The sequence below is a fragment of the Bactrocera tryoni genome, chromosome 1 (genome assembly GCF_016617805.1).
Source record: "Bactrocera tryoni isolate S06 chromosome 1, CSIRO_BtryS06_freeze2, whole genome shotgun sequence".
Taxonomy (NCBI): Eukaryota; Metazoa; Arthropoda; class Insecta; order Diptera; family Tephritidae; genus Bactrocera; species Bactrocera tryoni.
Genome location: NC_052499.1, coordinates 90,191,391 through 90,218,475, shown reverse-complemented (window position 1 = coordinate 90,218,475; position 27,085 = coordinate 90,191,391). Strand labels below are relative to the sequence as shown.

The following is a 27,085-nucleotide window of genomic DNA, read 5'->3' as shown; positions in this document are numbered from 1 at the left end:
AATAGTATTTACATAAAAATAAAAATATACATAAATTCATAACAATTTAAATATTTTTTAAATAAAATCGATTAATAAAAAATAACTAAAATAATTATGTTGCATTTCCTCCTCTGACTCCTCCATATTTCTGGCGGCAAAAGAAAGTGTACAAAAGAACAATAAATGCTGGAACTATATTTTTACTACTTTGTATGTATGCTTTCCATTTTCTCTAATTATGACTTGTAAACGATGTGGCTTTGAATTGAGAAGATTTTCTGTTACTTCCGGTAAAATTTGTTGTCATTCTTCTGCAATAACATCTTTAAGCATGTCCTTAAGGCTGATTATCCTTTTGTATGGTGATTGAGGGGGTGATTCAATTCCTTGGGTACGTGACAGAGTGTCTATTCTTAAACAATTAGAATCATTGTCCTGCTGAAACACCCAAGAGTGATTCAAACTCACTTTTTCGACACTGGAATTAAATTTATTTTTCAAAATATTCAGGTTCCTGTAGTCTATCTTATTCATAGTTTTTTCTATGACAGTCAAATTACTAGACACGTGAGCAACACTTGTGTAAGATGCGATAGCCAACCCGTGTGATATTAGGTACTACATTTTTAGCTATTTATTTGCTTTTTTTGTTATTATTAAGTTTTACTTAATTTTATACTCTCGCAACAAAGTTGCTAAGGAGAGTATTATAGTTTTGTTCACATAACGGTTGTTTGTAAGTCCTAAAACCAAAAGAGTAAGATATAGGGTTATATATTAATACCAAAGTGATCAGGGTGACGAGTAGAGTTGAAATCCGGATGTCTGTCTGTCCGTCCGTCCGTCCGTCCGTGCAAGCTGTAACTTGAGTAAAAATTGAGATATCATGATGAAACTGGGTACACGTATTTCTTGGCTCCATAAGAAGGTTAAGTTCGAAGATGGGCAAAATCGGCCTACTGCCACGCCCACAAAATGGCGAAAACCCAAAACCTATAAAGTGTCATAACTAAGCCATAAATAAAGATATTAAAGTGAAATTTGGCACAAAGGATCGCATTAGGAAAGGGCATATTTGGACGTAATTTTTTTTGGAAAAGTGGGCGTGGCTATCATGCGAGAGTACAAAATGTTCGGTGACACCCGAACTTAGCCCTTCCTTACTTGTTTTTCTTAAGATTTGATTAGGTTCTGCAAAGTCGTAATACATTATTTTATTCTGTAAACAATAGTATTCACAGCGCACGTGATACAAGGAATTTTTTAGATAATCTTTTAACACCTGTGGTTACATTATTGGCGTTTTATAGTCTATGTTCACCAGAGATAGAGAAACTTTACAACAGTGAAAGAATTTTTCAAAGCCATTAAGTAGTGAAAATTAATTTTACGGAGCTAACTGTAATTCTCTTCATTTAACCAATGGAAATGTAGACAATGTTTAAATCTTGTTTTTATAAGAGTTCCCTTTTCAAATATGTACATCATTCTCGTACTTCAATAGGTCGAGAACACTTCGCATGGTTTTATTAAAATAACGAACACTCACATAAAAATATTGTTGGTTGGTTGAAAATGGAGACGCATGATCCCCGGCTGCACTTACTGATGGAAACCAATTTAAGCGTTATCCAGCAACTCAGTTAATTTGGTAAAAAATCGTATTCTTTTTCACCCCAGCTGCAGAACATCTCTTAAGTTGGAGTATTGGGTGAAGTAACTTTATGGTATGCCCTGTGTTGCTTGTTTTCCGAGACGTGAGATGTTCCTCTAGGGTCCACTGCTTCATACAACCCTTGAAGGAGCTGAATGGCCTGGGACAGCATAGGGGAATTGTGTCGGGCCAGCTCGTCTGGCTTTTCATATTCTTCTTTTCTATATGACCAGATACCCATGTGGTATTAATCGAATTACTTACTAAAAGTGTACTTTTTGCCTGCTCGTATAAACTAACGCAATGAGATTTATGTAGTATTGGTGCTACGAATGGCCTTAATTGTCGCTTCACTATCCATTAGAATGTTTATGGACTTGCTGGTGAGCAAATTTCGGCCTAAAAGACTGAATTGTAGTCGTTTAGTTTGCAACTGCTTTCTGTGCACTACTCAAGGAGCCCGTTCCAAATCCAGTTTCAACCTTTGATCAGCCATCCACTATACCATTGGACCATACATTTGCATGGCGCGGATGACACTTGTATAGAGTCAATAGCCTACTTTGTGGTAATGACCAGGATTTCCAGTTCCGAAGGTTTTGGAAGCCCTGCTCTCAATTTGTTCTCTGCAGCTTAGTTTTTTATCTAGGATAACTACAAGATATTTATTAGAGCTCAAGAGTACAATATTTATACACCTTAAGGAGGGAGATTGAATTGCAAAGTTTTTGTCCTTCTTGTGAAAAGACAGATTTCTGTTTTCTCCACATTAACAGTTACGAGTCCTCAAGTGCCCTTTCTATGAGCCGGGATAGGCGATTAAGATTCAACTCTGAACAGAGGACAGCAGGATCGTCCAAATAGCAGTCGACCTTCAAGTTCTTACTGTCAAGGATGTCCTCTTGCGTAGTGCCACATCGCCTCCAAGTTTGTGCATCCTGGGTAACGCTAAATGTTCTGTTTGGTAGAACCCTGGGCTGGTTATTGCGGCAGTTTGACACTTGAATACGATGAGGTGACACTCATCAGAGGCAGGCTAATGTCGCAGTCCCGTTAAAACCCTGGTAAGCCTCAGAGCACGTCGTTAAGTTGACGTGGTAAGTGTAAGTTGAGATGACTCCTTCTTTGCGCTGGTCGGCTCTGATTTTATTGTCTCTATCCTGAGTGGGACTGCTGCTCCTGGGGCGACGAAACCGCCGCTTGCGAACTGCAGCAACTAGACCAAGACCCCAGTAGAAGTCTCTTCATGAATCCACTCTGTGAGCAATAGGATGGGGGAAACCGGTTGAAATCCACCGGCAGGTGACGTGGCGGAATTGTGAAACGCTACGATGATAAGCATGCTGGTCTGGTTCAACGTCCGGCGTTTATCAGCACGTGTGGTGCACAAGGTCCACTCCAATCATGACACTTAACGCCATTTTGAACGTAGTGCCCGTAAACATCGTCGGAAGGTGTAAGGCTGCCAAATTGGTTATCAGACTCAGAGAATCTGGGTTCTTAAAAGAACACGTACATACCTGAATACTCGCTTATCCTCACACACTTTGAATTCATACCGGATCACTTAGGTCATGGAGTCGCCAAACCGAACTATGGCGGCTCTTTCTCTGCCCATATATCGACGAGGGAACTATGAGTAGGAAGTAGCCGTTGAAGGAGAGGGACAGTGAGCTTCTTTACGGATAGGTCAAAGCTTGGTGCAGCCAGAGTGCAGCCTCCTTCAGAGAAATGACCATCCACTCAGATAGCAGATCAGTGATACAAGCCTTGCACTCAAGCACCCTACAACCGATATCGGTAGAATGAACTGGCGGGAGTTGAAATTAAACGCCTATGCAAATTTGTATTGGTTACTAAGCGTTTTGCTAATTTATAAGTTCGAACACAGGAGTAATTCTTTTCTATGGCTTGAAAAAGGAATACATATACCAGGCCACGTGCGATCTTCGATCAGCCATCTAACCTAACCTAACCAAAGTGCTACTTAAATAACTTCTTCAAGAATTAAAACATATCTTCATGAGCCAAAGATGTCTGATACTAAGATAAGATACTTCTATACTTTTAATAATGCAATGCTTAAAAGAAAACAACTTTCATTACTCATAAATAAAACTGCAAATATTTAAACCGAGTATCATTTAAGTATATTGGATTGAAAGATAACTTCTGCTAATTTTTGAGCATAGTAATGATTCAAACATTTTAATTAGTAGCAGCATTGCCATTTAATTCTTCATAGAATATAATAAACCACCTCTACTATACTAGCTTCATTAGTTTTATTTATAGTATTTTTCTACTATTTATCAAACATCATCGAAAAGACCACGAAGCGGGGATCTTATACGTTCATCCGTATTCAAACTATCTGAATTCTTTTCGATGTTATTTAAGGGCCGTGAGGCGCCCTTAAAACCAATTTCCAGATGAGTACTAACTCCGAAACGTTCATTTATTTCTTCTGATAGACTGCGCGGCACACCTATTGGTGAGATACGAGTGTTTAATGGTGGTGAAACAGTTTCATATCCTATTCGGTCTCCATCACACAAAAGTCCATCCGTTGGTGTGCGTAAAGGGCCAATTGAACCAACTTGCACGGCGGTTCCAGCTAAATTACGATATTTAGCAATATATTCATTCGTAACAGATGTTGGGTCTCTACGTCGTGACATCGTATCCTCTGCGCGTAGACGACGACGTTTTTCCCTCGCAATCAAATCTTTGCCTTCTTGAACCAACTCTGTGGCAATGGTTTCATTTTGAAGGAATTGTTGAAACCCCATAGCATTTAAAATGCGACTACCCAAACTAAACCAAGTAGCCAGGCAAAATGCCAACATACACATAGGAAAGTAAATGTTAAAACCGTCGGAAATTATGCCTAAAACGTCCATGTGACCCATTATTTGAGTATAGTATGTTTCGAGTATCCTCTGCAAAACAATCAGCTATTTAGTTCCTTCAATTAAATTATAAGAAAGTAGTTTACCTTTTCAATTATATGTGAATCCATGTGTATTAGACCGAGAAAATTAAGACACATTGGTGGTGTTAATCGACATAAGAGCATGCCACTAAAAATTAAACTATGCTCATTTGTTTGATGATGTGGTGCCAAGTAATAAAGATTTAAAAAACGTATGCGCAAAATCGTAGAATAAGTACAATAGAATAGATAGCATAACACAATCATTGAAAGTAATTCGATAGTAAAGAATTTATAATTATACTTGGCAATATTTATAACCTGAGCAAGTATAGAAAGCACTGGTTGTCGATTGAAAAATGTCAGTTCACTCCACACGACCATGAAGGACATGATTGCGGCCACTATGCAAAGAGCTTTCAAAAAGTGTTTTTTACAAAAGCACTCCCAGTACCAATGTAATGAGGGGCTATAAAGGATTCTACATAATTGCGAACGCTGGGAAGGAAACTCTGATTTGAATATTCTATCTGTCGAGTGCATATTTCGTGATATATCTTCCAAGTACAAAACTTTCTCTACCTGCACACTCCAAAGGGATTCACTACGTTGTAATGTCTGCAACGACTTAATAACTTGCTTATGAATCCGTATTAATGTCTTTTCTGTTGGTACAATTGTAGGAGTGTCTCCGATACTACCCCCACGATTATAGTTGCGGGTCGCACGCTCAATAAGTTCGGTTGGTACTTTGCGTAGTATTGTTTCTACACATGAACGTAGCTCATAACCATTAGGGATAGCACGATTTATACCTTGTAGAGACTCCAATACATCGTCTACATTCTCCTCCGCCTCTGCTTTGCTCGAGCTTAATTTCGCTAATTTAAAATAAGCGTATTGTAATGTAAAACCAGGCGTTGCATTATTCCAAAGAGAGCGAGGGACTTCGACGAGCGCATAGCCTATAAATCTCATGCTATAGTGTTTTAAATAAATATATATGTTCTTTACATACCAAGTAGCAGCACTAGGAGGAACAATCCCCAAGTGTTAGATGCTGAAGATGCGATGGCTTTTAGTTTTTGCCAATCCAAAGAGACACCCTTAGCAGCTATATAAATCAACAAAACGCCACATATGAACAAATATGAACTGTAATAAATAGCGTTCTCAACAAGAGCAGATTTTAATTTTCCTTTAATGGTAAAATCGCCCGCTTTCAAGTATGACTGCATAAGTGGCATAATTAACCAAGTAAGAAACTGTGACGACCAATATATTATTCTCCACAGATTTGGAAAAACATCATCAGGAATCATGCCCCATGGAGCCTGACAATGTGTATTTGTTTCTGATGTGATTTCAACTTTTGAGTTATTGAAATCTGCAGATGCCATGGATGTTTCAATATCATTATTTTCCTGGAGACATTGTCGGTACAAAGTCTTGAATTCAAAGGAAAAACATAAATACATATGTTTATAAGTTAAGTTCAATATGTACTTACATTTGTGACATCAAGTGGTATAGTGAAGACAATAAGAAACGAAAAGCACCACGCCATTAACACCGACAATGTTACAATAATGTGTTGACGAGGAATATTTCCATACCGAAAGAGTAAAAATCCGGCTAGTAGTAAAGCGGCTACGACCGCTAGTAAAAGTAAGTGGGCCATTTTAGGGTCTTATCTTATAGGTTTGTTATAACAATTTAACGGACAGCTTTTCTACTTTAGACACGTTTGTGAATACTATTTACGCTAGGGTCATGAATGAGTTTCTCTTGTAATTGTCGCGATATTTTACGTTGCATTTCCTCCAAATGGTCTAATGATAGCGATTTTAAAGCTATTAAATGTGGTTGGCAGAAAATTAATTCAGTTTTGTGCTCGAAAATTAGTTTCCCGGTTGTAGGTTCAATTAACTCGATTTTAGCGATGATATCGATTTTTTCAGACGACATAATATTATTTTCTAGTATAACTAATATCCCCAAAACAATTGACAATTATAGATTTTCTTTAAAGTTAGCCATCTGCCAATAGCTACGTTAAAGACGAAAACTCGAGCTAATGTCAACAAAACTCATGATAAATTTGTTTAACTGTGTGGATTCTATAGTATATATTTATTACGGGGCATCTCGACAGGCAAAAATTTATGGCATACTAACTGTCAAATCTATTAATCTATTATCTATAATAGTTGTGGCATAAATTTTATATACCAATTAAAATAATAAATTTAAAATGAGGAATGATATATGTATTGATTTGTGCTTGTATAAGTTTATTAAATTTAAGACTTCGCTCATTCCCAACCCAATTTGCATAATTTTTCTGTAATTTAACAATAGTAAACTAAATATTAATTTTTTGGAAAAATGTTATTTTGTAAATGTACTTTATTTTTATAACATAACACAACCGTCTTAATACTCGCTCTACTAAATTTCATATTACCGAAATGAAAATGCCGTCGGCATATGCGCAATGGGATATGTTGCCTCTTCGAAATTTTCATAGAAATGAAAACTGCGCTGTCAAACTGCCGAAGTGACAGCTTTTTGCTTTCAATATATGGCATACTAGTTGGTATTCCATATTCTTATTTTCCCCAGAAATACATTTGAAAAAAAAGGATCTTGCTCCTTTTCTTATTATCTTATTTTTGCCAGAAATATATTAGTAAAAAAAGGATCTTTATCGTTTACACGTTTACTCATGTTCGCGAAAATTTTTGATTTTTACGATCGGTGTGCGCACATGTGTGTCGTGTATGGCGTTGTGTGCGCACAAAAATCTCATTTTTCTCGTGTCGCCGAACAGTAAAGATCGCGGAGAATGGCAAGTGTTAAGGGGAGCGCCTGCTTTCGAGGCTTCAAAAATCGATTTTTTTGAGGATTTTTGGGAGGGAAAGAAATAATTGATTCAAGCGAAATTTCTAGGCTTTATAGTTTTATATCTTTCACAAATTTTTTGGATACGAAATCTTTGATATTCTGCCTTTGGGAAGCAATTGCCCGATGCATCTCGCATGTGCATTTTTCGGACGGCGGGCAGGATGCAGGTCGCAATTTCTATCGGCAACAAAAAATTCGAAGAGATTCATATTTTTTAATAATTTATCTTCTAGTTAAACTAAGAAAATTCCAAAAAACGTGTAAAATTTTACAACTTTTTTTAAAATTGAATAAATAGTGGCTTTTGACCAAACAAATTTTACTTTATATTGTTTAAAAATATGTTAAAACTTGACAATTCTCTCTCAATTTTTTTTTTGTTTAAATAGAAGATACAACGTTTAGTTTTTTTTCTATCCTGCCCGCCAATTAAGAATAATCATTAAAAAAAACCGAGATTTAAGCAAAAAAAATCGATTAATAAAGATTTCGTATCAGAATTTATTTATCTTATAAAAAATTAATTGGCAATTTGTCAAACGAAAAGTGATAAATATAAAAATGAAATTGAGAAAAATAAAAGTTGGAATAACTTATTAACGAAATACAAAGAAATCGATGCTACATTAGAAATAAATTCGAAGAAATGTTCCGCTTGCCTGTCGCACATGTTCACTGTGTGAAGAACGAAAGCAAAATGGATTTGTGTGTCGTGTATGGGCGAAACGAATTCACACCGATCGAACGCACATGTGTGTCGTGTATGGGCCCTATTAGGAAGAAATGTCATTTCAATATTGGGACCAAGAATGATAGAATACAAGATTACGACACTAGTTTACAGTTATTTTTTTTCGGTTTAGCTCTTGACAATTCTTACAAAAACAAATACATTGTTCTGCTGAACACATAGAGAGCGACAGAACTCAAGCGACATTTGTCAAATATGTATACTTAAATAAATATTAAAATACACACGTTCTTATACTGTGTTCGGACCGACAACGAAAACATGTTTTCGTGGGAAAAACTGGCTTTCGCACGAAAACTTGTGTTTTCGTCCATGTAAAATATGTCAAACGAAAACACAGTTTTCGCTGAAAACTACTTGAAAACTTACATTCCACTCATAATCGGTGTCTGCTCTACTTTAATCGATTTTATTGGAAAACATATTTTGCCGGCTCTAAATTGTCACTTGATATATGTTTACAATCCATATACAAATACAGCTGTCAGTTGATATTGTCATATTAGGGGGATTCTCTTGCTCTTGCAAAACCCTTGCACCGTGCACGTATTGCAGAATTTTCATCTTGGTGCAACGGCACAACAACAAACACACGCAGACAATTATTTGCAACGGCTGTAAAATATGTCAGACCAAAACCCATGTTTATTTTCGTGCCGTCATATATCACGGTGCTCTCTTTGCCTTGCATATTTCGGCATAGGGTTTTTGCATTTTGTGTCATCGTGCAAGGGCAACAGAATGCCGCTCGAAAAGACACATTGTCGGTCCGAACGACTTAGATTCTACGACATACAAATGTGTTTTCAAAATGTTTCAAATGTCGGTTCGAACATAATATTAAGAACACAGTTATTTAGACAGCTGCACGGCGACATAACTGTGTCCTTAAGAACTTGTGTATTTTAATATTTGACAGATGTCGCTTGAAGTCTGTCGCTCTTTATGTGTTCAGCACACGATTTCGATCAACGCTAATCAATTTTAGGTATGGTAGTGGATGCGAGATTTAGCCATGAATTCCCAGCGAACTTGCTATTATACTTGTACATTTATTACTTTCTAATCTGGTAAATTTTTTCTGCTTATGCAAAGAGTCGACATAGATTCCTAACATAAAGAATACTTTGATCAGGTAATATATTGTAACTTACGTATTTTTATTTCTTGCCGTCGGCAATATTAGAAACATATCTAATATGGCGATATTGACAACTGCAAGCCTGCTGCTGTGAAGTCGGTCTGTTGTCTGTGTAATTGTACACCAGTCTATTTTAATAGGTGGCAGATGCTGTCGTCCTATGTATTAATGTTTAATGGATTCGTCATGGTGGCTACGCAATTCGGTACTCACAAGCAAAACATATCTAGCCACATCGGTTTTTAAATGTATATGGTATGCAAGTAACTTTTTCATTGAAATCACTTTTAAAATATACTTGCAAGCATGGCCACACAAAAAAGTTGCATGTTACTGCGTATATTTTTGGTAATTATACGTATTCTTTAATCGCATCGAATTACTGGCGTGTCTGGGCACAGCGTAAGATAGTAATCAGAAACTAAAAATCTAATAGATGTTTTATTATTCGATCTGAATATCGAATTTTTCTAATATATACTCCTTATATTTGAAATAAAATAACGTAAATATTCCAAGAACTTATTATTAAATAGATAACAAACAAAGTATTATTTAAAAAAACGTTAAATTTTAAAATTAATAATTTAGTATGCTTTGCTTTAATTTTTTCAAATTCTAAACTTTGCAACACTGTCTATAATCGAACCTCCTATATTTGACATTCTTTTCTAAAAATTTGACATCATTGAGTGAAATTTCGACAATTTGCATTTAATTTATCTTATATATTGTTCAAATTAGTAATTTATCTATATTGCATCCGAATCCGCTACTAAATTTTTAAAATCGTTACAATTTGTTGAACTTTTAGAAAGTTAAATGGAAATTTCAAATGGCGTTTTGGAGCGACACAGAACCAGTGGTGATGGAATGGAAGAAGAGCAAACTAATACGTGTAAGGAAGCAAACGTCAAATCTCGTTATGCCGTTCGTCGACCAACTAGTGCTACCATACATGAAAATGTTCACAAAAAATCCACAAATAACAGTTCAACATGCCTAAACGACCAACTCCTACAGTCTGGACTGCAAACACTTTATCGCCGATACGAAGGACCATGTAGTCTTGCACCAGTCTTACCAGGAGGTAAATTGATTCAAATGATTCCTCATTTAGTCAAATCAGCCAAAGCCACGGGTACACATAAGAAAAATAAACCTCCAAAATTTATACCATATGAGCCATATACAGGCGCAACAAGTTCCATCGTATCTACTCCAAACCCAAAAACAGCGATGAAAAATAAAAATAATTTAGATATTGGAGTACTTGTAAGTCAAATGTCAACAATGCGTTCCAAAGAATTAGGCGATAAGAACAGCGAGGAATATTGTGGCAACAGTTCTTTGGATGTTAAATTTGAGAAACTAAGAGAAGAACTCAGGAAAATTACGGAGGAACGAGATTATTACCAAGGACAATTTAGATTTCAAACCCAAGTTAATTCTGAGTTAAAAAATTTGTTGGTAGCATCTGTAGGTGAAGATATGCAGTCACATGTTAATGTGCTCACAGAAGACAAACTTCAGTTGGCACGGGCCTTGTTAGATACCGCGAAAAATTTAACAACGCACACGGTACGTTTCTTTTAAGTATACTAACTTCGTATTCAAAATAAATCTAAAAAAGTGAATATTTAATCTAGGAGCAAATTGAGTTTCTTGCGGGCCAGTGCGAAGTGTGGCGTTCCAAATTTCTTGCTAGTAGCGTTATGGTAGAAGAACTAGCACGATGGAAAGCTGACCTAATGCAGAAGAACCAAATACTTGAAGAATCCACTAAGCGATTACTCCACGCAACACATCAAATCCGAGAAATGCAGCTAGAAATCTTAAAAAATTTAAAATTTGTTGCAAAGATTCGTTATCTAAACCTTCCAAGTACTGATGTAATTAACCTTAGTGCCGAAAATTTAAATATCGTACATCAAATGGTACTGCACTCTGGTGTTGGAATTCCCGAAGGTGACATAGACATTTTGAGCACTAGTAAAAATCCTCTTTGTGATGCTGAAAAATATGCAGTAAAGTCCTTACAATTCATTAGTCAGCCTTTAATGGCTACGGATGAAGCGATAAAAGCTCTTTTTGAACAAGTCCAGCGACCATATAGTGGAATAAATACACATAGTTAATTGAGATTTTTTCTTCTGAGTAGAAAGGTTTTAAACTTTATTATTTATTAGGTTGTATACATAAGTGCATTTTTTGCACTTGATTTAATAATTCAAAAAAATTTCGTAAATTCGAATTACTCCAAAAGATGGTTTTAGTGTTTGTATCTGTGCCTAAGTACGGAATTGGTTGATTGACTCAGTGTGTTGTTTGAGTATGAGAAACTTTCGTCCCTTAATAAAACGGGCAGCGGCAATTTACTATGAAAAATTCCTCATGCTGCGCTGAACGTTGAAAAATTCAAGTCTAACATCGCTTTAAAAATGTTTTTAATTTTTCTTCAAAATTCATTAACACGCGATATTTAATGCTTGGATATAGTATTTTTAATAAATTAGTTCATTCTGCATTTAGTTTCAATTGTACTAATTTTAGAATTAAAGTGAGAATTTGAATTCCAGTAGAAACTTTGCAAGCTAGTATCATATAGTAGTTATGAAACAACCTTAATCATACTATACATATATACCAATATAATTTTTTTCAAGTTTAAAATTTTCTAATCTATTTGAAAAACAATTGTATGTGATCTGTCAAAATAGTTGTTTTTCACAACGTAAAAAATATAATAATAAATGTCCTTTCTAATACCATACGACTGATAGTATGAATAAAGTTCCATTAAGATCGGTCACGTGATTTCGGCGGGACGTAAGAAACATATGTGCTTATATTCTCATTTATAATATTCGTATGGATATAAGTATAGTATATATTTTATGCTCTTGAAATATGTTGCTACAGAGTATAATAGTCTTGTTGACCTAACTAATAGAGAGACATACAGGGTTATACATATACATATGTACATAATACAGATATAAGTATAAAGTGACTGCCTGTCGGTCCGTCCGTCCACGAGAGTTTGAGTAAAAATTGAGATATCTTGATGAAACTTGGTATGCAGGTTACTTACCTATGGATATACATACATATGTATGTGTATGTAGAAGATTTACGGTTATACAGCTCAGACAGCTTTAGTAAAAATTTTTTTCATTACTAATGTAATTTCACAATTGGGAAAATTTATTATTATTCAGAAACAATAGCAAAACCACCTACATACATTTTATTTTAAACGTGTTGTTACATACATGTCCAAGCGGCGTTGTTTGAAAGTTGGAATTTGTGCACGAACTTGTTCTACGATTGAAAAATCTGGAAACGTACACGCTATAATTCTGATACATATATGTATTCTATATATTTTCTTACCAATATCTACTGAAATTAAATCTTCGTTTTGAGAAGCTTTTTTTAAAATTTGACCCCACGGATTAACTACAGTTGAGTGACCCCAAGCCACATATTCAGCATTTTCATCACGAGCAGGCGATGTCGTTACAACATACAATTGATTGTCGTTGGCTCGCGAACGTTGCAAAAGCTCCCAATGTAAAGGACCTGTAGTCATATTAAATGCACCGGGGTAGATTATCATCTCACAACCTTTAATTAGAGTACATAAAATTATTTACAGACATATACATATATTATATACATACATATGTATGTACATATATTGTTTGAGGACTACCTTCGTTCCGGTATACTCGGGCCAACTCTTCAAAACGTATATCATAGCAGATACCAACACCAATTTTATGACCGTCTACATCTACCACAGTAAAATCGGTACCCGCAGTTAAGGTTTCCGACTCTTTGAAGCGAATTCCTCCTTCAATATCAATATCAAAAAGATGCATTTTACGATATTTCGCAATCAATTTTCCAGTAGGGTCCCAAATAGTGCAAGTATTGTAAATGCGATCATTTTCACCTAGCTCTGGTATCGTTCCTCCAATAATATAAATACCATGAGCCTTTGCGGAGGCAGAAAGCTGCTGTGAAGTGTAACCATCTGGTATTGTTTCAGAGTATTTCCTGAAGTATTTGGTACCATAAGGACAATTAAAACATTCAGGCAAAGTTACCATGCGAGGTTTATATTCATGTACAGCTTGAGCAATTTTGTCAACAGCATTATGTATGTTCGACGATTTATCTTCACCAACTTTCAATTGAAGTAGAACCAATCGCATAATCTCTAAGAGCATATACAAATGTTCTGTATGCAGAGAACGTCTAAAATATTTAACGTTCTCCGGTGCATGTTAGACGACAAATTAATATATTAATATTTTACTTACGTTTCGACAATTGGCTCATATTTAGTATAAATTATGTAAGGTTATCAAGCAAGACACAAGATCTTGAATAATAATGCAAGTAGACTAATTATATTACGTACAATTATAATGTTATCAATTGCAATCATTCTTGCCTATGTACGCATTTTTACTTAAACATTCCCTTCTCATACTTAAGTGCTGAGCACATAGAGCGCGACACGACATGGCAGCATGACCCTGAACTGTAAATGGCGTCGTGAATTCTTCTACATGAACATTTGTAAGAAGGCAGCGACATAACAATGGCCGGCATGTACACAATTTCGTTGTGGCCATACTAATACCTTTTACTTCAATGAAATTTTAATGCTTTGTTCAAAGTGAAATTTGTTATACAAAAAATAATTAAATAGGTAAATTTATTTGTTTTAAATTATAAATTTTTATTACAAATGATATAACAGCGCTGTTTTATGCTTCTATTTGTAAAATAACGTCTGGTTTGTTAGAGCTTTGAATAATTTTACATATTAGTGGCGCTCTACTGTCGTTGGCAAATATAAGAATATTTTGAAGTTAGCGAAAGCGTCAACTGTCGGCCTGCAGTCGTGTAGTCGTTCAGCTGTATTAATAACTGTGTCCATTAGAACGTGTGTATTTTAATATTTGACAGCTGTCGCTTGCAGTCTGTCGCGCTCTATGTGTTCGACACTTTATGGTTCATTTAAAGCGCCCATACACGAGCACACAAGTGCGTTCGATCGGTATGTGTGCGCTTGAAAATTTTGCTTTGCTTTGCGGTGCTACATATATGAAAATTTTGTTTCAAATAGTTTTTTTTTTTACTTCTTCTATAAACCTATGAAGAGTGATGTTACGTTATTTTGCATTTCATGCGACGATATATTACTGTTAAAAATTAAGAATGGTTTACCCTCTTTCGCTATCACAAATGTTATCAATTCACAAATTAGTAAATTACTTACCAATCTTTTTCAAATTACTCGACTGTTGTTCAAATTCTAACCACAACGTTTCTTACACTGGAAATGACGTTTGTAGGTATAGCTACAAATTGTTCAGATCGGCGTAAAACAGCCATTTAAAATTAACGTTCGAAAGAAAGATTTTTATAATATATACCTTGAGACAGGTAGGTTTTTATCAAGAGAGAACTAGCAAAACGTTTTCTCCTGGATGCAAACCGTTGGTCAGTTACGTTTTCAGATTTAGTTAAACAAATATTTACTCTAAGAAATGTAGCTAATAAAGGTATCTGGTGCAATCGAAGTTAACTTTTTTCCTGTTTTTGTTGAATTTTTTGGCGCTAAAAAAAATAGTGCTTCAATATCCGCATAAAATGTAAGTTAATGTTTTAAACTGTTGCAGCATTCAGAAACTCAATTCAGTTCGATTGCGTTAAATTTGATTTACAAATATTCACATCCGCTACATACGAAGTAGTAATAATGTAAAATTTTTCTATTTTTTTTAATTTGATCTGGACATACATAATTGTGTATTTAGTTTCGTTCTATTGACAAATTATTCAAAAAGATTACAAGAAAAATAAATTCCACTGAAATGCGTGTATACAGCAGATAGGAATCAAATATTATATATGAACACAAAGTGCTGACTGAGGGATAAATTACAAATTAAGCATGCTACAATCCAATTTTACAATTGCATTCTGCGCCCAAAGTTAAAATTTAGCAAAACTTATGAATTAGACACATTAGCTATCATCTTTACATCTGAGGGAACTGTTATTCATCTCCACCTCCTTCTTCATCCTCGTCGAATTCTCCCTCTTCATCAGCGGTCGCTTCTTGATATTGTTGGTATTCCGATACCAAATCGTTCATGTTGCTCTCTGCTTCGGTAAACTCCATCTCATCCATACCCTCCCCGGTGTACCAATGCAAAAAAGCTTTACGCCTAAACATTGCCGTGAATTGTTCGGAAACTCGTTTAAACAATTCCTGAATCGCTGTTGAATTTCCAATAAATGTGGCGGACATTTTTAAGCCACGTGGAGGTATGTCACAAACAGCTGTTTTGCAGTTATTTGGAATCCATTCCACAAAGAAGCTGCTGTTTTTATTTTGAATATTCAGCATTTGTTCGTCCACTTCCTTCATTGACATACGCCCTCTAAATATGGCTGCTACCGTTAAATACCGCCCATGACGCGGATCGCAAGCAGCCATCATGTTCTTAGCGTCAAACATCTGTTGTGTTAATTCAGGTACGGTTAGTGCCCGATACTGTTGCGAACCACGAGAGGTCAAGGGAGCGAAACCAGGCATAAAGAAATGTAAACGAGGAAATGGCACCATATTCACAGCCAACTTTCGCAGATCTGCATTTAGCTGACCAGGAAAGCGTAAACATGTCGTTACTCCAGACATTGTTGCAGATACCAGATGATTTAGGTCACCATAGGTAGGCGTAGTTAGCTTTAACGTACGGAAACAGATGTCATATAGAGCTTCATTGTCGATGCAGTATGTTTCATCAGTGTTTTCTACCAGCTGATGTACACTCAGCGTAGCATTGTATGGCTCTACCACAGTATCGGATACTTTAGGCGAGGGCACTACAGAAAATGTATTCATAATACGATCAGGATATTCTTCACGAATTTTCGATATCAATAGTGTGCCCATGCCAGAGCCTGTGCCGCCACCAAGAGAATGCGTTAACTGAAATCCCTATAAATTAATAAAATTGTTAGTCTTTACCATACTCAAATATATGCGGTACATTCGACACCTGTAGACAATCACATCCTTCCGACTCTTTGCGTACAACATCAAGTACGGAGTCCACCAGTTCTGCGCCTTCTGTATAATGGCCCTTGGCCCAATTATTTCCCGCTCCTGACTGACCAAATACAAAATTATCCGGACGGAAGATTTGCCCGAAAGCCCCAGAACGTACCGAGTCCATAGTGCCCGGTTCTAAATCGACCAAAATGGCACGAGGTACATATTTGGCACCAGTAGCTTCATTATAATACACATTAATACGTTCTAGTTGTAAATCGCTATCGCCATAATAAGTGCCTGTGGCATCAATGCAATGTTCATCAGATATCACTTCCCAAAATTTACCGCCAATCTGATTGCCACATTGTCCGGCCTGTATATGTACGATTTCGCGCATTTTTCAAGTTGCCTTTAACGCTTAAAGTCTGAAAACTATGAGCCTTTACTGCTACTGGTAATTGTTATCAATTATAAATTACTAAAAGGCAAAGAATATTGGATTAATTGGAAACGAAGATTAGATTAAATTTAAGAGGAGCGTATGAATTAGTAAGAGAAAATTGCAGGGCTCTTAGTACACTTTCGATATTATATTTGATCACTGGACCAGTTTCGCAATTTAAATAAAAAACTAATTTTTAATACGCTCTCGTCTGACTAAAATCTTTTCAAAATATGTTTTGTGTAAAAAAATTCTGAAAAACAGCTCTATTGATTGAATTTTAAAAAATACGTTACTACCACAAAATAGTAGAAACAAGGTAGTGTTTTTTTGCAAAGTAATTATTGATATTTAATAACATTTATTTTTACGAAAAAACAAAATCATATTTCACACTCTAAATATTTTTCAGGTTAAAAATAATCTGATCCTTTTAGCACGGCTGAAAATCAGTTTGATATCCGTTGTAAATAATTTTTTGAGAGCACTGATTGATATACTTGACGATTTGAATTTGCAATAGATAGTTAAAAATAACGTAAACTAAGCAAGTTAAAGTTCATAGGTATACATATAATACCTATAATAATATAGTATATTTTTATACTCTTGCAACATGTTGCTACAGAGTACTTTTGTTCGCTTAACGGTTGTTTTTATCACTTATGGTAAAAATAATCGAGTTTGATAAGGGGTTATACATATATATGTACATACATACATATGTATGTATATATATACATATATAAATGATCAGAATGATGAAGCGAGTTGGAATCGGAGTGACTCTATACACCCAAATACGTCTTTACTTTTTAACAAGAACATAAGTTAGTAACAAATATGAATCCGACAAATGTACAGGCGAGTCGCATCGGGCAATTGCTTTGCAAAGGCAGAATATCAAAGATTTCGTATTCGAAACAGAATTTGTATCGGTTTTGGGTGTCACGGAAACCAATTTTAATAAGAAATCAAGATATTTTACTATTTAGAATTAGTTTATCTTTATTTCTATAAGGGAAAACATAAGTATAAAACACGAAATGTCTTAATTATTGAAATTTTGGAAAAAAAAGTCAGGATATTTAAAGATATTAGATTTACAAAACGTAATTTAACACCCAAATGCGTCTTTATTCATTCGATAAATGTTATCTCTTAAAATCTTTTTTTAATTCGGAACTCATTAAAAACTTTAATAGGATTGCTTACAAATGTTTTCATTTGCAAGTTTTGTCACATTAGTAAACAGATGATTCGAATATTGGTTTTACGTATGTTCAAAAAGATATACATATGTATACATACATATGTATGTATATAGCTGCAATCACAACAGACAGCTTCTCGACGTCGAACCTCTACTTGCACTCATACTCTCTGAGAGCACTCATCAGCAACTCGGTATAAGAGAACTGTGGGGTGGGTTTTAAGCACCTTATGTATAGCCTCAACCGAAACCATTGGATGAGCAGTGCCGTGGAGAGACCAGGCAACGTTACAATACGGGTCTTTTCCAAGATTTGGCGCATGGTGAATATCTAGCCAGTTTTTGATTTGACAGGTCTAAAGCCACACTGATAAGCTCCAATCAGTTTGTTGACTGTGGGCTTTAATCTTTCATATTGATAGAACCTTATACGCGATGTTGAGGAGGCTTATCCCCGGTAGTTGGCGCAGATTACATGGTATCCCTTTTTGTGGATTGAGCAAAAGCAGATGCATGCTCCTTATCAGTTTTTCGTTGCCGTGTTTGAATAGCTCGGACGGCACTCCATCCGCCCTGCCGCTTTGTTCTTCAGACGGGAATGAGAATAATGAGAAGAAATTAACGCGTAACCAAAAAGTTCACATATTAGCATTAGGGGAAGAAAAGTAATATTCTCGACAAATAACAGCTCTAATTGGTCGCAGCCATTCAACTATTGCTAAAGTCAACTGAGAGAACAGACAAATTACTGCGATGTAAAAGTTTAAGCGACTACTTAAAAAGTGCACTTTTTATAAGAGCCGGAAGGTTCCCCACAATTGAAGAGCGTAATCTTCCAGGATGACTCTGGGCCATGTCATCGTTCAAAATGACTAAGTTTTGCCCAGAAACAAATCTTGTATTAAATATCTATACACATTTAAAGATTTAAGTATTCAATGCTCGAATTGGCCTGGAAACTCGCACGATTTAAACTCCATTGATCACTTATGACACATAATAAAGAATACAGATTTTAGAACTGGTTCGGTATGATCCGGTACAAGGAATTCAATTGAGGTCATACGATTCGTTATTAGTAGAGCCTATTGTGAAGTCTACATTTCCATCGTTAGTGCTGATGCGTTTTTATTGACCCCCAAGTGTATAGTTAAGTGCCAAAGATATGATTTTGTTCTGCGATTTACCCCAGCTCCCATATCCATATCTACTTATATATATAAAAGAAAGTTGTGTTAGTCACACCATTTATAACTCAAGAACGGCATAACGGATTTGGCTGAAAATTGGTAGGGAGGTAGCTTAGAACCAGGGTAAGGACTTAGGATACTTTTTATCTCTTTATGTTAAAATTTCATACAACAATACAAATAAAAATGTAACTGAATGAAGAAAAAGGTTGGATCGTAATTTGGGATAAGTGCATAATAGCTGACAAATGATTCTGAAGCATTGCACAGAAGAATGCAAATTTTAAAAGGAACGATCAAGTCTGTGTTTTTTAAGTGTAGTATCTGGGCTTTAGCCGTCGATTCAGATACAAAGACTGTGAAGATGTTGTTACATCATATATATTTATGTATTTATCACGATAAATGATATCATTGACAACAAAGAGCGAGCGGAGCCGCGGGTTTAGGCTAGTATATTTATATAATTTACTTGAGTAATGCCAAACGTTAATGCGATTATACATATATAAGTTAGCACTATACTGATCGAACACTTTTAGCCTTGCGCGTGACAACAACAAAATAAACGCAAGACAGCAAAGAATTGGGTAAACAGTTGCTAGTGTAAGCAACTAAGAAGTCACGCGACCAATAACGTGCAGCAACTAAAGTTAGGGCAAAGTAGTGTAGGTATTTAGACGCTAACGTCACTCTTATGTAGTCAGTTATTTCAACTCTTCCGCTGAGACCTGCTGCCCTTGGGATTACCAAGGGAAATAAAATTTTTTAAAACAAATTCTAAAGGAATTGTATTACTTATACAATATAGAGTGATTAAAAAATTTACATAAATTGTACACCTAGGTCTATAAATCTCTAACAAGCTAATCTGTTTTAAGATTAATATACATATCTTGTGGTTTTATACCATGTTCAGACCGAAAATTTAAAAGATTAGATTACATTTAAGCATTTCATAACCCAACAGTGTTCTCACCACGGTAGAAAGATCAAAAAACAGCTGTTATTGTCATTCAAGAATTCACATCGCTTAATATTTATCAAAAGCATCATATAGCATTTTCAAATAAAAGCCGTCTTTTTTTTTAATATTTTCCATATAATAGAAATAAAGATGCATTTTTTCATTTGTTAAGTCGATTTTCAGGTGAAATTATATTCATTGCTTTAAAAAAAATGTGTTTGTTTACATTTTTCCCCCTTTGTAGTGTCTAAATCAGCTCTGATAATGTAACAGATTTCCAGTGCTGACAAGTAGATTGCGCAAAATCAGAGTCGCACAGAGAAATCTCTCTGTGGCGTGGATCAGTCTGAAATCATTTCAATGAAGTGATTTGGAACTGTCATTTTTGTATGGCGAAATCTTGATAAATTTTTAAGATTAGTGGGATAATCCATTCAACAGCCGAAATCGTGTGATTAAGTGTCGGTCTGAACATGGTATTAATATATATTTTCATTCATTCGCGAGTGAACAGTGAAAGTGAAAAGAACGTGTACTAGAGAGCAACCAACACTAAACCCGAAAAAAGGGGAAAAAATATAAAATACTAGCTGACCCCGCAGCCGTTGTCCTGCGTGAAATTATATGCTTTGAAATTATATTGTGTCGAAAATGATTTATTTTCGATTTTTCTACATTTTTTTAATGGAGCGCAGCTTAATAAACATAATTTTTTTGATTTCTGTTCTGGTGCGTAAATATACAGAGAAGATCGGTTTCCAACTCGTCAACACGCCACATATAACTGGCCGTGTGAAAAACATAGCATTTCCCGATTTCCTTGTGTCCAGTTGATTGTCAACGCAAAGGCAATTTTCCCTGGAAATTGAATACGTTTGAAATGAAATGGATATCCCTTGTATTCGATAACTGCGTCATAATCAGTCGGGTTCCATTACACAGTTTCGGCGCATGAAGATTGTGAAACATAATAATGACAGATCCAACTTTGAGACGCAAATGATGCTGGGGCATACCAAGGCTCTCCAAAGAATTTGGAAATCCCACTGGATAATTTACGGTTTCGTCTTTCTTGTCAAGACGATCGATCAATTTATATGAGCGCAAACCTCCCGAAATTTGACTTTGAATCTTCCAGTTTGTCATTAACATCGGTATTTTTGGCAACTAAAATTGCACTCAAGCAATTGCAGTTACGATAATTTTGCCAATGTGCGGATAAACATTCGTGATGACTTCATCTTCCGTTGAAATGAATTGACAAAAGGGATGTGAAATTGATATCAAACCACTGGAAGTATCAACCGAAATTTGCCCATTTCCGATTCTTCGCGAATACAATGTAAAATTTCATCTGCAATGTCATTTTTTCGTATCCCATAATTAACGCGAATTTGAAGGCTGATATGTCGAAATGATCTTCGCGAAAAGTATGCGAACTTCAGTGGCATGCGAAGTAACTATCGCATTGTCCTTCGTCTGTTTCCAGTGATTATCATGTTCCAGCAAATGCAACTGCTGGCATGCTTCTCAAAAAGTTGCACACACTGTACCATTCACAGTCGGAACCACAACAGTCGGAAAACTTTCATGAATTGCAAAAGTAAACATCTTACAAAGCGCTTTTATGGATGAAGTTTCCCACACGGAGAGTTAAAATAGTGTTTGACGGTCTGGAAGTACCGAAGGAAGTAACCTTCGGTTACACCAAGATAAAGGTGAAACCATTTGTAGCATTTGCGCAATGCTACCGTTGCTACAGGTACAACCATTTCGCACAGGATTGCAAGCAGCTAAACTCGATCTGCGCAAAATGTGGAATTACCCACGACAACAATATAAAGTGCAGCAAGGAACAATGCGTAAATTGCAAAGGGAACCATCAAGCTACAAACAAAGACTGCCCAGCAAGGATCAAGGCCTACGCAATTAAGAGGATAACCACCCTAGAAAACCTCACTATCAAAGAGGCACAAACAAAATATAAAAATATACTAGGAAACCGTTTCGAACTATTTAACAACAACGCTGTCCTTGACACGGAATTTCCCCAACTGCAAAAGAGGAGAAAGATACAAACACACAACAATACAGCAGAAGCTATGAAGCATATACACCAACAATTTTCGTATGCCAAAGTCGCGAAAACGAACAACAACAAAACAAGAGAAGAAAACAATGCACAAAAGACCATGGAAGAATGGAAACAATCAACACTAGAAAACGCAATAACGGCGAATAATAAAATGCTAGCATACCCCACCAACCTAGATAAATACATACAAAAACAGGACAACTTCCCGACAAAAATCAACCAAATGATAAACAACTGTTTAACGCAAAGCGCAACACAAACTAATAACAAGGCCCTATACGAAACCTTAATATACTATATATCCAAAGTACTTTAAAGCAAATGACAGTAAGTTTAGATCTATGGAAAATTAACAAAGATGACCCATAACATGACGGCAACGATACAAATCTTACAATATAACACACAAAATTTAAAAAAGCAGGGAAACAAACAATTAATAGAAGTGTTCATGCATAATAACGAAATTGATATAGCAATCCTCTCAGAAACTTGGCTAAATAACAACATTGAAACAAGCTTTAAAGACTACAACTATGCCTTCGCAAATAGACAAGATAGATATGGCGGAGTAGGAATTTATATAAAGAAAACTATAAGATTTTCGATATTCAAAATACCCACATACATTGAAAATATAGGTATCACCACACTAGACTTGAAAAACAACTTGAATGTTATCAACGTGTACTGTCCACCCAATGCAACAGCAACAAATTTTAAAAATAACATTGATATACTATTCACCTATACCAGACAACTACATGGCACAACGGTTATAGGCGGAGACCTAAACGCAAAATCAGCATCTTGGGATCACCAAACAATAAAGGCACGATTCTAGAAAACATAGCAACAGACAACGAATACCATTGTCTAAACGATGGCACACCAACATTCACACATAATAATATATCATCAACTATAGATGTAACATTCGTGAACTACTTACAGCACACTTGGAAAACTTACAACAAATAACCAACAGCAAGCACAGTCCCATCATTACAACACTTACTGACAAATTCACAATCCGAAATAAGCCCAAAAAAGTATTAACTACTAAAATACTTAAGGACATGTCTAACCTCAAAGTAGGAGCCAATCTAGAAGAGTTCAACAAAAACATCCAACGAATAACACAAAAACATACCATAAACCACGAAAAGAACAAATACACTCCCAAAAATTGGTGGACGAACGAGTCGCAAAAACTATTTCGATTGAGAAGCGCAGCAAGGAAAAAATACAACCTATATAAGACAATAGAAAATAACAATCTACTCATCACCGCGAAAACAAACCTAAAACAACACATCAAATACCAAAAAAAAAAAACAACTTAACAAGGCAATAAAAGAAATATCAGAAACCAAAAACATAAAAGAAATGTTGGGCAAAATAAACAATTTAAAAAAATACCAATGTGAAAAGGATATTAGAAACTCCTGGAACTCAACAGAGTAAAGAAAATACCTAGAATTCATAGCAAGAGCACCCCACGCAATTAACAATAGAAAACCTGAATGAATTCCTCCAATCCAGAAATTTAAAATCATCAACGGGTGCGGACCAAATATCCTATAAAATGTTAACACTTCTCCAACCCAAGGAACAACAAAAATTATTTAAAACAATTATAAATGTATGGCAAGATGAGTGCATACGTGAAAAATGGAGAGAAGTCAAGATAATAACCCAACAAATATATTCAACTACAAACCAACATGTTTGATCTCAGTCCTCGCTAAAGCAATAGAAGGAATCCTTAAATTACATAAAGATAACAGAATCCAACTACTCAATTGCATACCGGAAAGATCATACGGTTTCAGAAAACATTACTCGACAGCACAATGTATCAATTAATCAACACAATCACCTACCACAAAGACAGAAAACTACAGGTGATGTATGCGTAGATGTGGGGAAAGCATACGACTCGGTCAATATTAACACTCTTCAGCAGACACTATCAGAAGCACAATTAAATATAAAAGCAGTTAATTGGATATCATCCTTTCTGATAAGAAGAACACTAATCCTCGAACAACAGAAAATCACGACAGGAAGCGTGACCAGTCCAACGCTATTTAACCTCTACACGGCGAAACTTCACCAAATAAACGACGAAAACTGTATCCTCTTCCAGTTTGCAGACGACTTCTTTATAATCTGCTTTCACATGAAAACATGAAAACGCCCAAAGAAAACTAGAAGAAAAACTACAGGAATTTACAAACGAATGCAATAGAATCAACATAAAAAAAAAATTCAACAAAACCAAAACTATTTTCTTCAACCAAAGAAACACTCGAATTAACATCCGAATCAACAATACATACCTAGAGCAAGTTAAACACATCAAATACCTGGGAAGATACGTAAGCATACACAACTCATGCACCAAACACGTGAACCACATTGTTAAAAAAACCAACAACACTTGTGAATGGTTAAATATCATCAACGGATGTACCTTCGGCAAATCACCAACCAGAGCACTACAATTATATAAGCCATTTGCTAGAGCAAAATTAGAATACGCCCTACAAAAACTAACCACCTGCTGTAACGCAAATATAAGACCGATGCCTAGGACTAATGAGAACCTCTCCAACCCACATCATATACCATATGGCGGCAGAACTACCATCTAAATACAGATTTTAACTAGCCACGGCGAAAGAGATGGCTAAATGTATAGCATATAACCTGCCAGTCAAAAGAATGATACTTGTAAACCAGCTCAACAATAAAACGAATTACTTTAAAATAAGCCAGAAGTACGAACTAACACCATAGTACCAGTAAAGAACACGATCACACATACCACAAAAATTACAACAGATACAAAATTCTTCAAAGGCAAATACAAATGCAAAAGGGAAGCTAACCAAACAATAATTAACGCAATATTCAAGGAAAAAATTCATCAACTAGAAACAAAGCAATTCGAAATTATATACACCGATGGATCGGTAAAAAACAACTTATCAGGAGCGGTATTTATACACGAAAAATCACACACAACTAAGTCCTTTTATTGTAACAAAAATCTATCCTCAATGACAACGGAACGGAACGGAAAACTATAGATAAAGCCGTAGAATTCGCCATACAACAAGGTTTCCTCAAAGTTGCTATACTAACGGCCAGCTTGAGCGGAATATCAACAATAAAAGACAACGATAGTGACAACTATATAAGAAACAACATTATTCAAACAATAAACACCTCAAGAATAGAATCAGTAGAAATCCACCACGTACCAGCACATTCAAATATAATAATGAACGATAAAGCCGACGAGGTGGCGAAAGCAGCAACACAAATGGGAGAACGAATACGTATACCATGGACAATCAAAGTCGCAATAAAAGAAATCCCAAATAGAATCAAAGAAGAATGGAAGCAAGACTACAAAGGGAAAATAATGCCAAAGGGCAAAGACTACGGGGCAATATGTATACCCTCATTTAATCAAACAAACATGGTTTCATAACAAAAATACCAAAATGAATACCACACAACTAAAACAATTCAACCGAATCCTTACAGCCCACAGTTTTTGCAAAGCTACTCTCAACAAAAATAATATTTACAACGATGACAAATGTGCAACCTGCAGCACTCCAGAAAACACAAACCACATAATATTATTTATTTATATATTTAGGGGTTTCACATAGTCTCATAAAGTTATAACGAAAACATAGCGTTCAGAGTTGTATTCGCGTAAACTTATTTTAGTATGCAATCCAACAACAAATTTTTTAAACTAATATAAAAATTTATGATTTTACGATGCTTTATGCCCTGTGGCCCCTTCTTTTGTTACAATAATGTCTTCCAGAAGTAGACGCGTACTCCTCACTAAATTGCTGGTGTCATTTCCGGATATTTTATCCCACTCCGTCGATAAGGCAGTGTTTAGGGACTCTTTTGATGAAATTCGATGTTTCCGATAAGACCCAGATATGTTTAGTAAATTTAATGTCTGGTCATTGCGCGTGTGTATGGAGTTGTATATTGTAAAAAAAAATTATTCAAGTACAACATACGAAGTGTGTTAATAGAGCTATTGATTCACTGCATAAGTTTAGCCGTTTAGTTGGGACGGAGACGATATAATAATGAAACTACGAAATATGATTGTAGCCATTGAGACTTAGGATCGATCATAGTCCTGCCTAATTTGTTAAAGTTCATATTGAAATGACGGGAAGTATAATAAAATAAATCGAAATCAAATTGCATAAAAACCACAGAGAATATTCAAAGGATAATCTTTCCATTCTATTCTTGAGTATATTCAATTCTATAAGACCAGACATTCAGATTTCTTCTATCGAACTTTACGAACGTTTTGTGGTTATACAATAATTTTTGGCTTCGTCCGATTTATGATTTTCGAACTATGCTTACGAATGACAAACCGATATTAAGATTAGCGTACATATTTCCTGTCTGTTGTTGTATGCCCGCCAAAAAGGTATCACTTGTCAGTATTCTGTAAACTGAGTTTTGTTTCATGCAGATTCAACAACTAAACTATTCTAATTGCGGACTCTGAGTAATGTAAACAAAACATACATATGCATATCTAACCTTTAATATGTATGCAGATAACACGTTACATAGTAGGGGTATACTCTTGCTCTTGCAAAACCCTTGCACGGTGCACGAATTGCAGATATTTCCTCCTGACCGGCACAACA

General features: G+C 35.5%; 5 protein-coding genes across 7 annotated transcripts; 1 reads left to right on the top strand and 4 right to left on the bottom strand.

Moving 5' to 3' along the window:
• Positions 1-3,763: 3,763 nt before the first annotated feature.
• On the bottom strand, positions 3,764-6,275 carry LOC120780483 (LMBR1 domain-containing protein 2 homolog). The gene is made up of 4 exons (XM_040112759.1): positions 6,082-6,275; positions 5,590-6,019; positions 4,635-5,536; positions 3,764-4,578 (listed from the first exon to the last, which is right to left on the bottom strand). Exons 1-4 carry the CDS (start codon positions 6,250-6,252, stop codon positions 3,949-3,951), a joined length of 2,133 nt encoding a protein of 710 aa, XP_039968693.1. The 5' UTR covers positions 6,253-6,275; the 3' UTR covers positions 3,764-3,948.
• Positions 6,276-6,286: 11 nt separating this feature from the next.
• LOC120780492 lies at positions 6,287-6,681 on the bottom strand. The gene has a single exon (XM_040112769.1). It carries the CDS (start codon positions 6,537-6,539, stop codon positions 6,309-6,311), a length of 231 nt encoding a protein of 76 aa, XP_039968703.1. The 5' UTR covers positions 6,540-6,681; the 3' UTR covers positions 6,287-6,308.
• A 3,368-nt stretch (positions 6,682-10,049) lies between these two features.
• LOC120778300 lies at positions 10,050-12,043 on the top strand. Its single transcript, XM_040110090.1, has 2 exons — positions 10,050-10,951; positions 11,020-12,043. Exons 1-2 carry the CDS (start codon positions 10,193-10,195, stop codon positions 11,506-11,508), a joined length of 1,248 nt encoding a protein of 415 aa, XP_039966024.1. The 5' UTR covers positions 10,050-10,192; the 3' UTR covers positions 11,509-12,043.
• A 513-nt stretch (positions 12,044-12,556) lies between these two features.
• On the bottom strand, positions 12,557-13,865 carry LOC120778308 (omega-amidase NIT2). Of its 3 annotated transcripts, none has more exons than XM_040110103.1 (4): positions 13,702-13,865; positions 13,089-13,619; positions 12,767-13,000; positions 12,557-12,709 (listed from the first exon to the last, which is right to left on the bottom strand). In XM_040110103.1, the coding sequence occupies exons 1-4, from the start codon at positions 13,718-13,720 to the stop codon at positions 12,621-12,623; spliced, it is 873 nt and encodes a 290-aa protein (XP_039966037.1). In that variant the 5' UTR covers positions 13,721-13,865; the 3' UTR covers positions 12,557-12,620. The 3 variants fall into 3 exon arrangements, with proteins under 3 accessions (XP_039966037.1, XP_039966051.1, XP_039966045.1); XM_040110117.1 differs by having other exon boundaries at positions 13,089-13,636; positions 13,702-13,864; XM_040110111.1 differs by having other exon boundaries at positions 13,089-13,598; positions 13,702-13,864.
• Positions 13,866-15,150: 1,285 nt separating this feature from the next.
• LOC120766987 (tubulin beta-2 chain) lies at positions 15,151-17,847 on the bottom strand. The gene is made up of 2 exons (XM_040092794.1): positions 16,462-17,847; positions 15,151-16,400 (listed from the first exon to the last, which is right to left on the bottom strand). The coding sequence occupies exons 1-2, from the start codon at positions 16,852-16,854 to the stop codon at positions 15,453-15,455; spliced, it is 1,341 nt and encodes a 446-aa protein (XP_039948728.1). The 5' UTR covers positions 16,855-17,847; the 3' UTR covers positions 15,151-15,452.
• Positions 17,848-27,085: the final 9,238 nt, after the last annotated feature.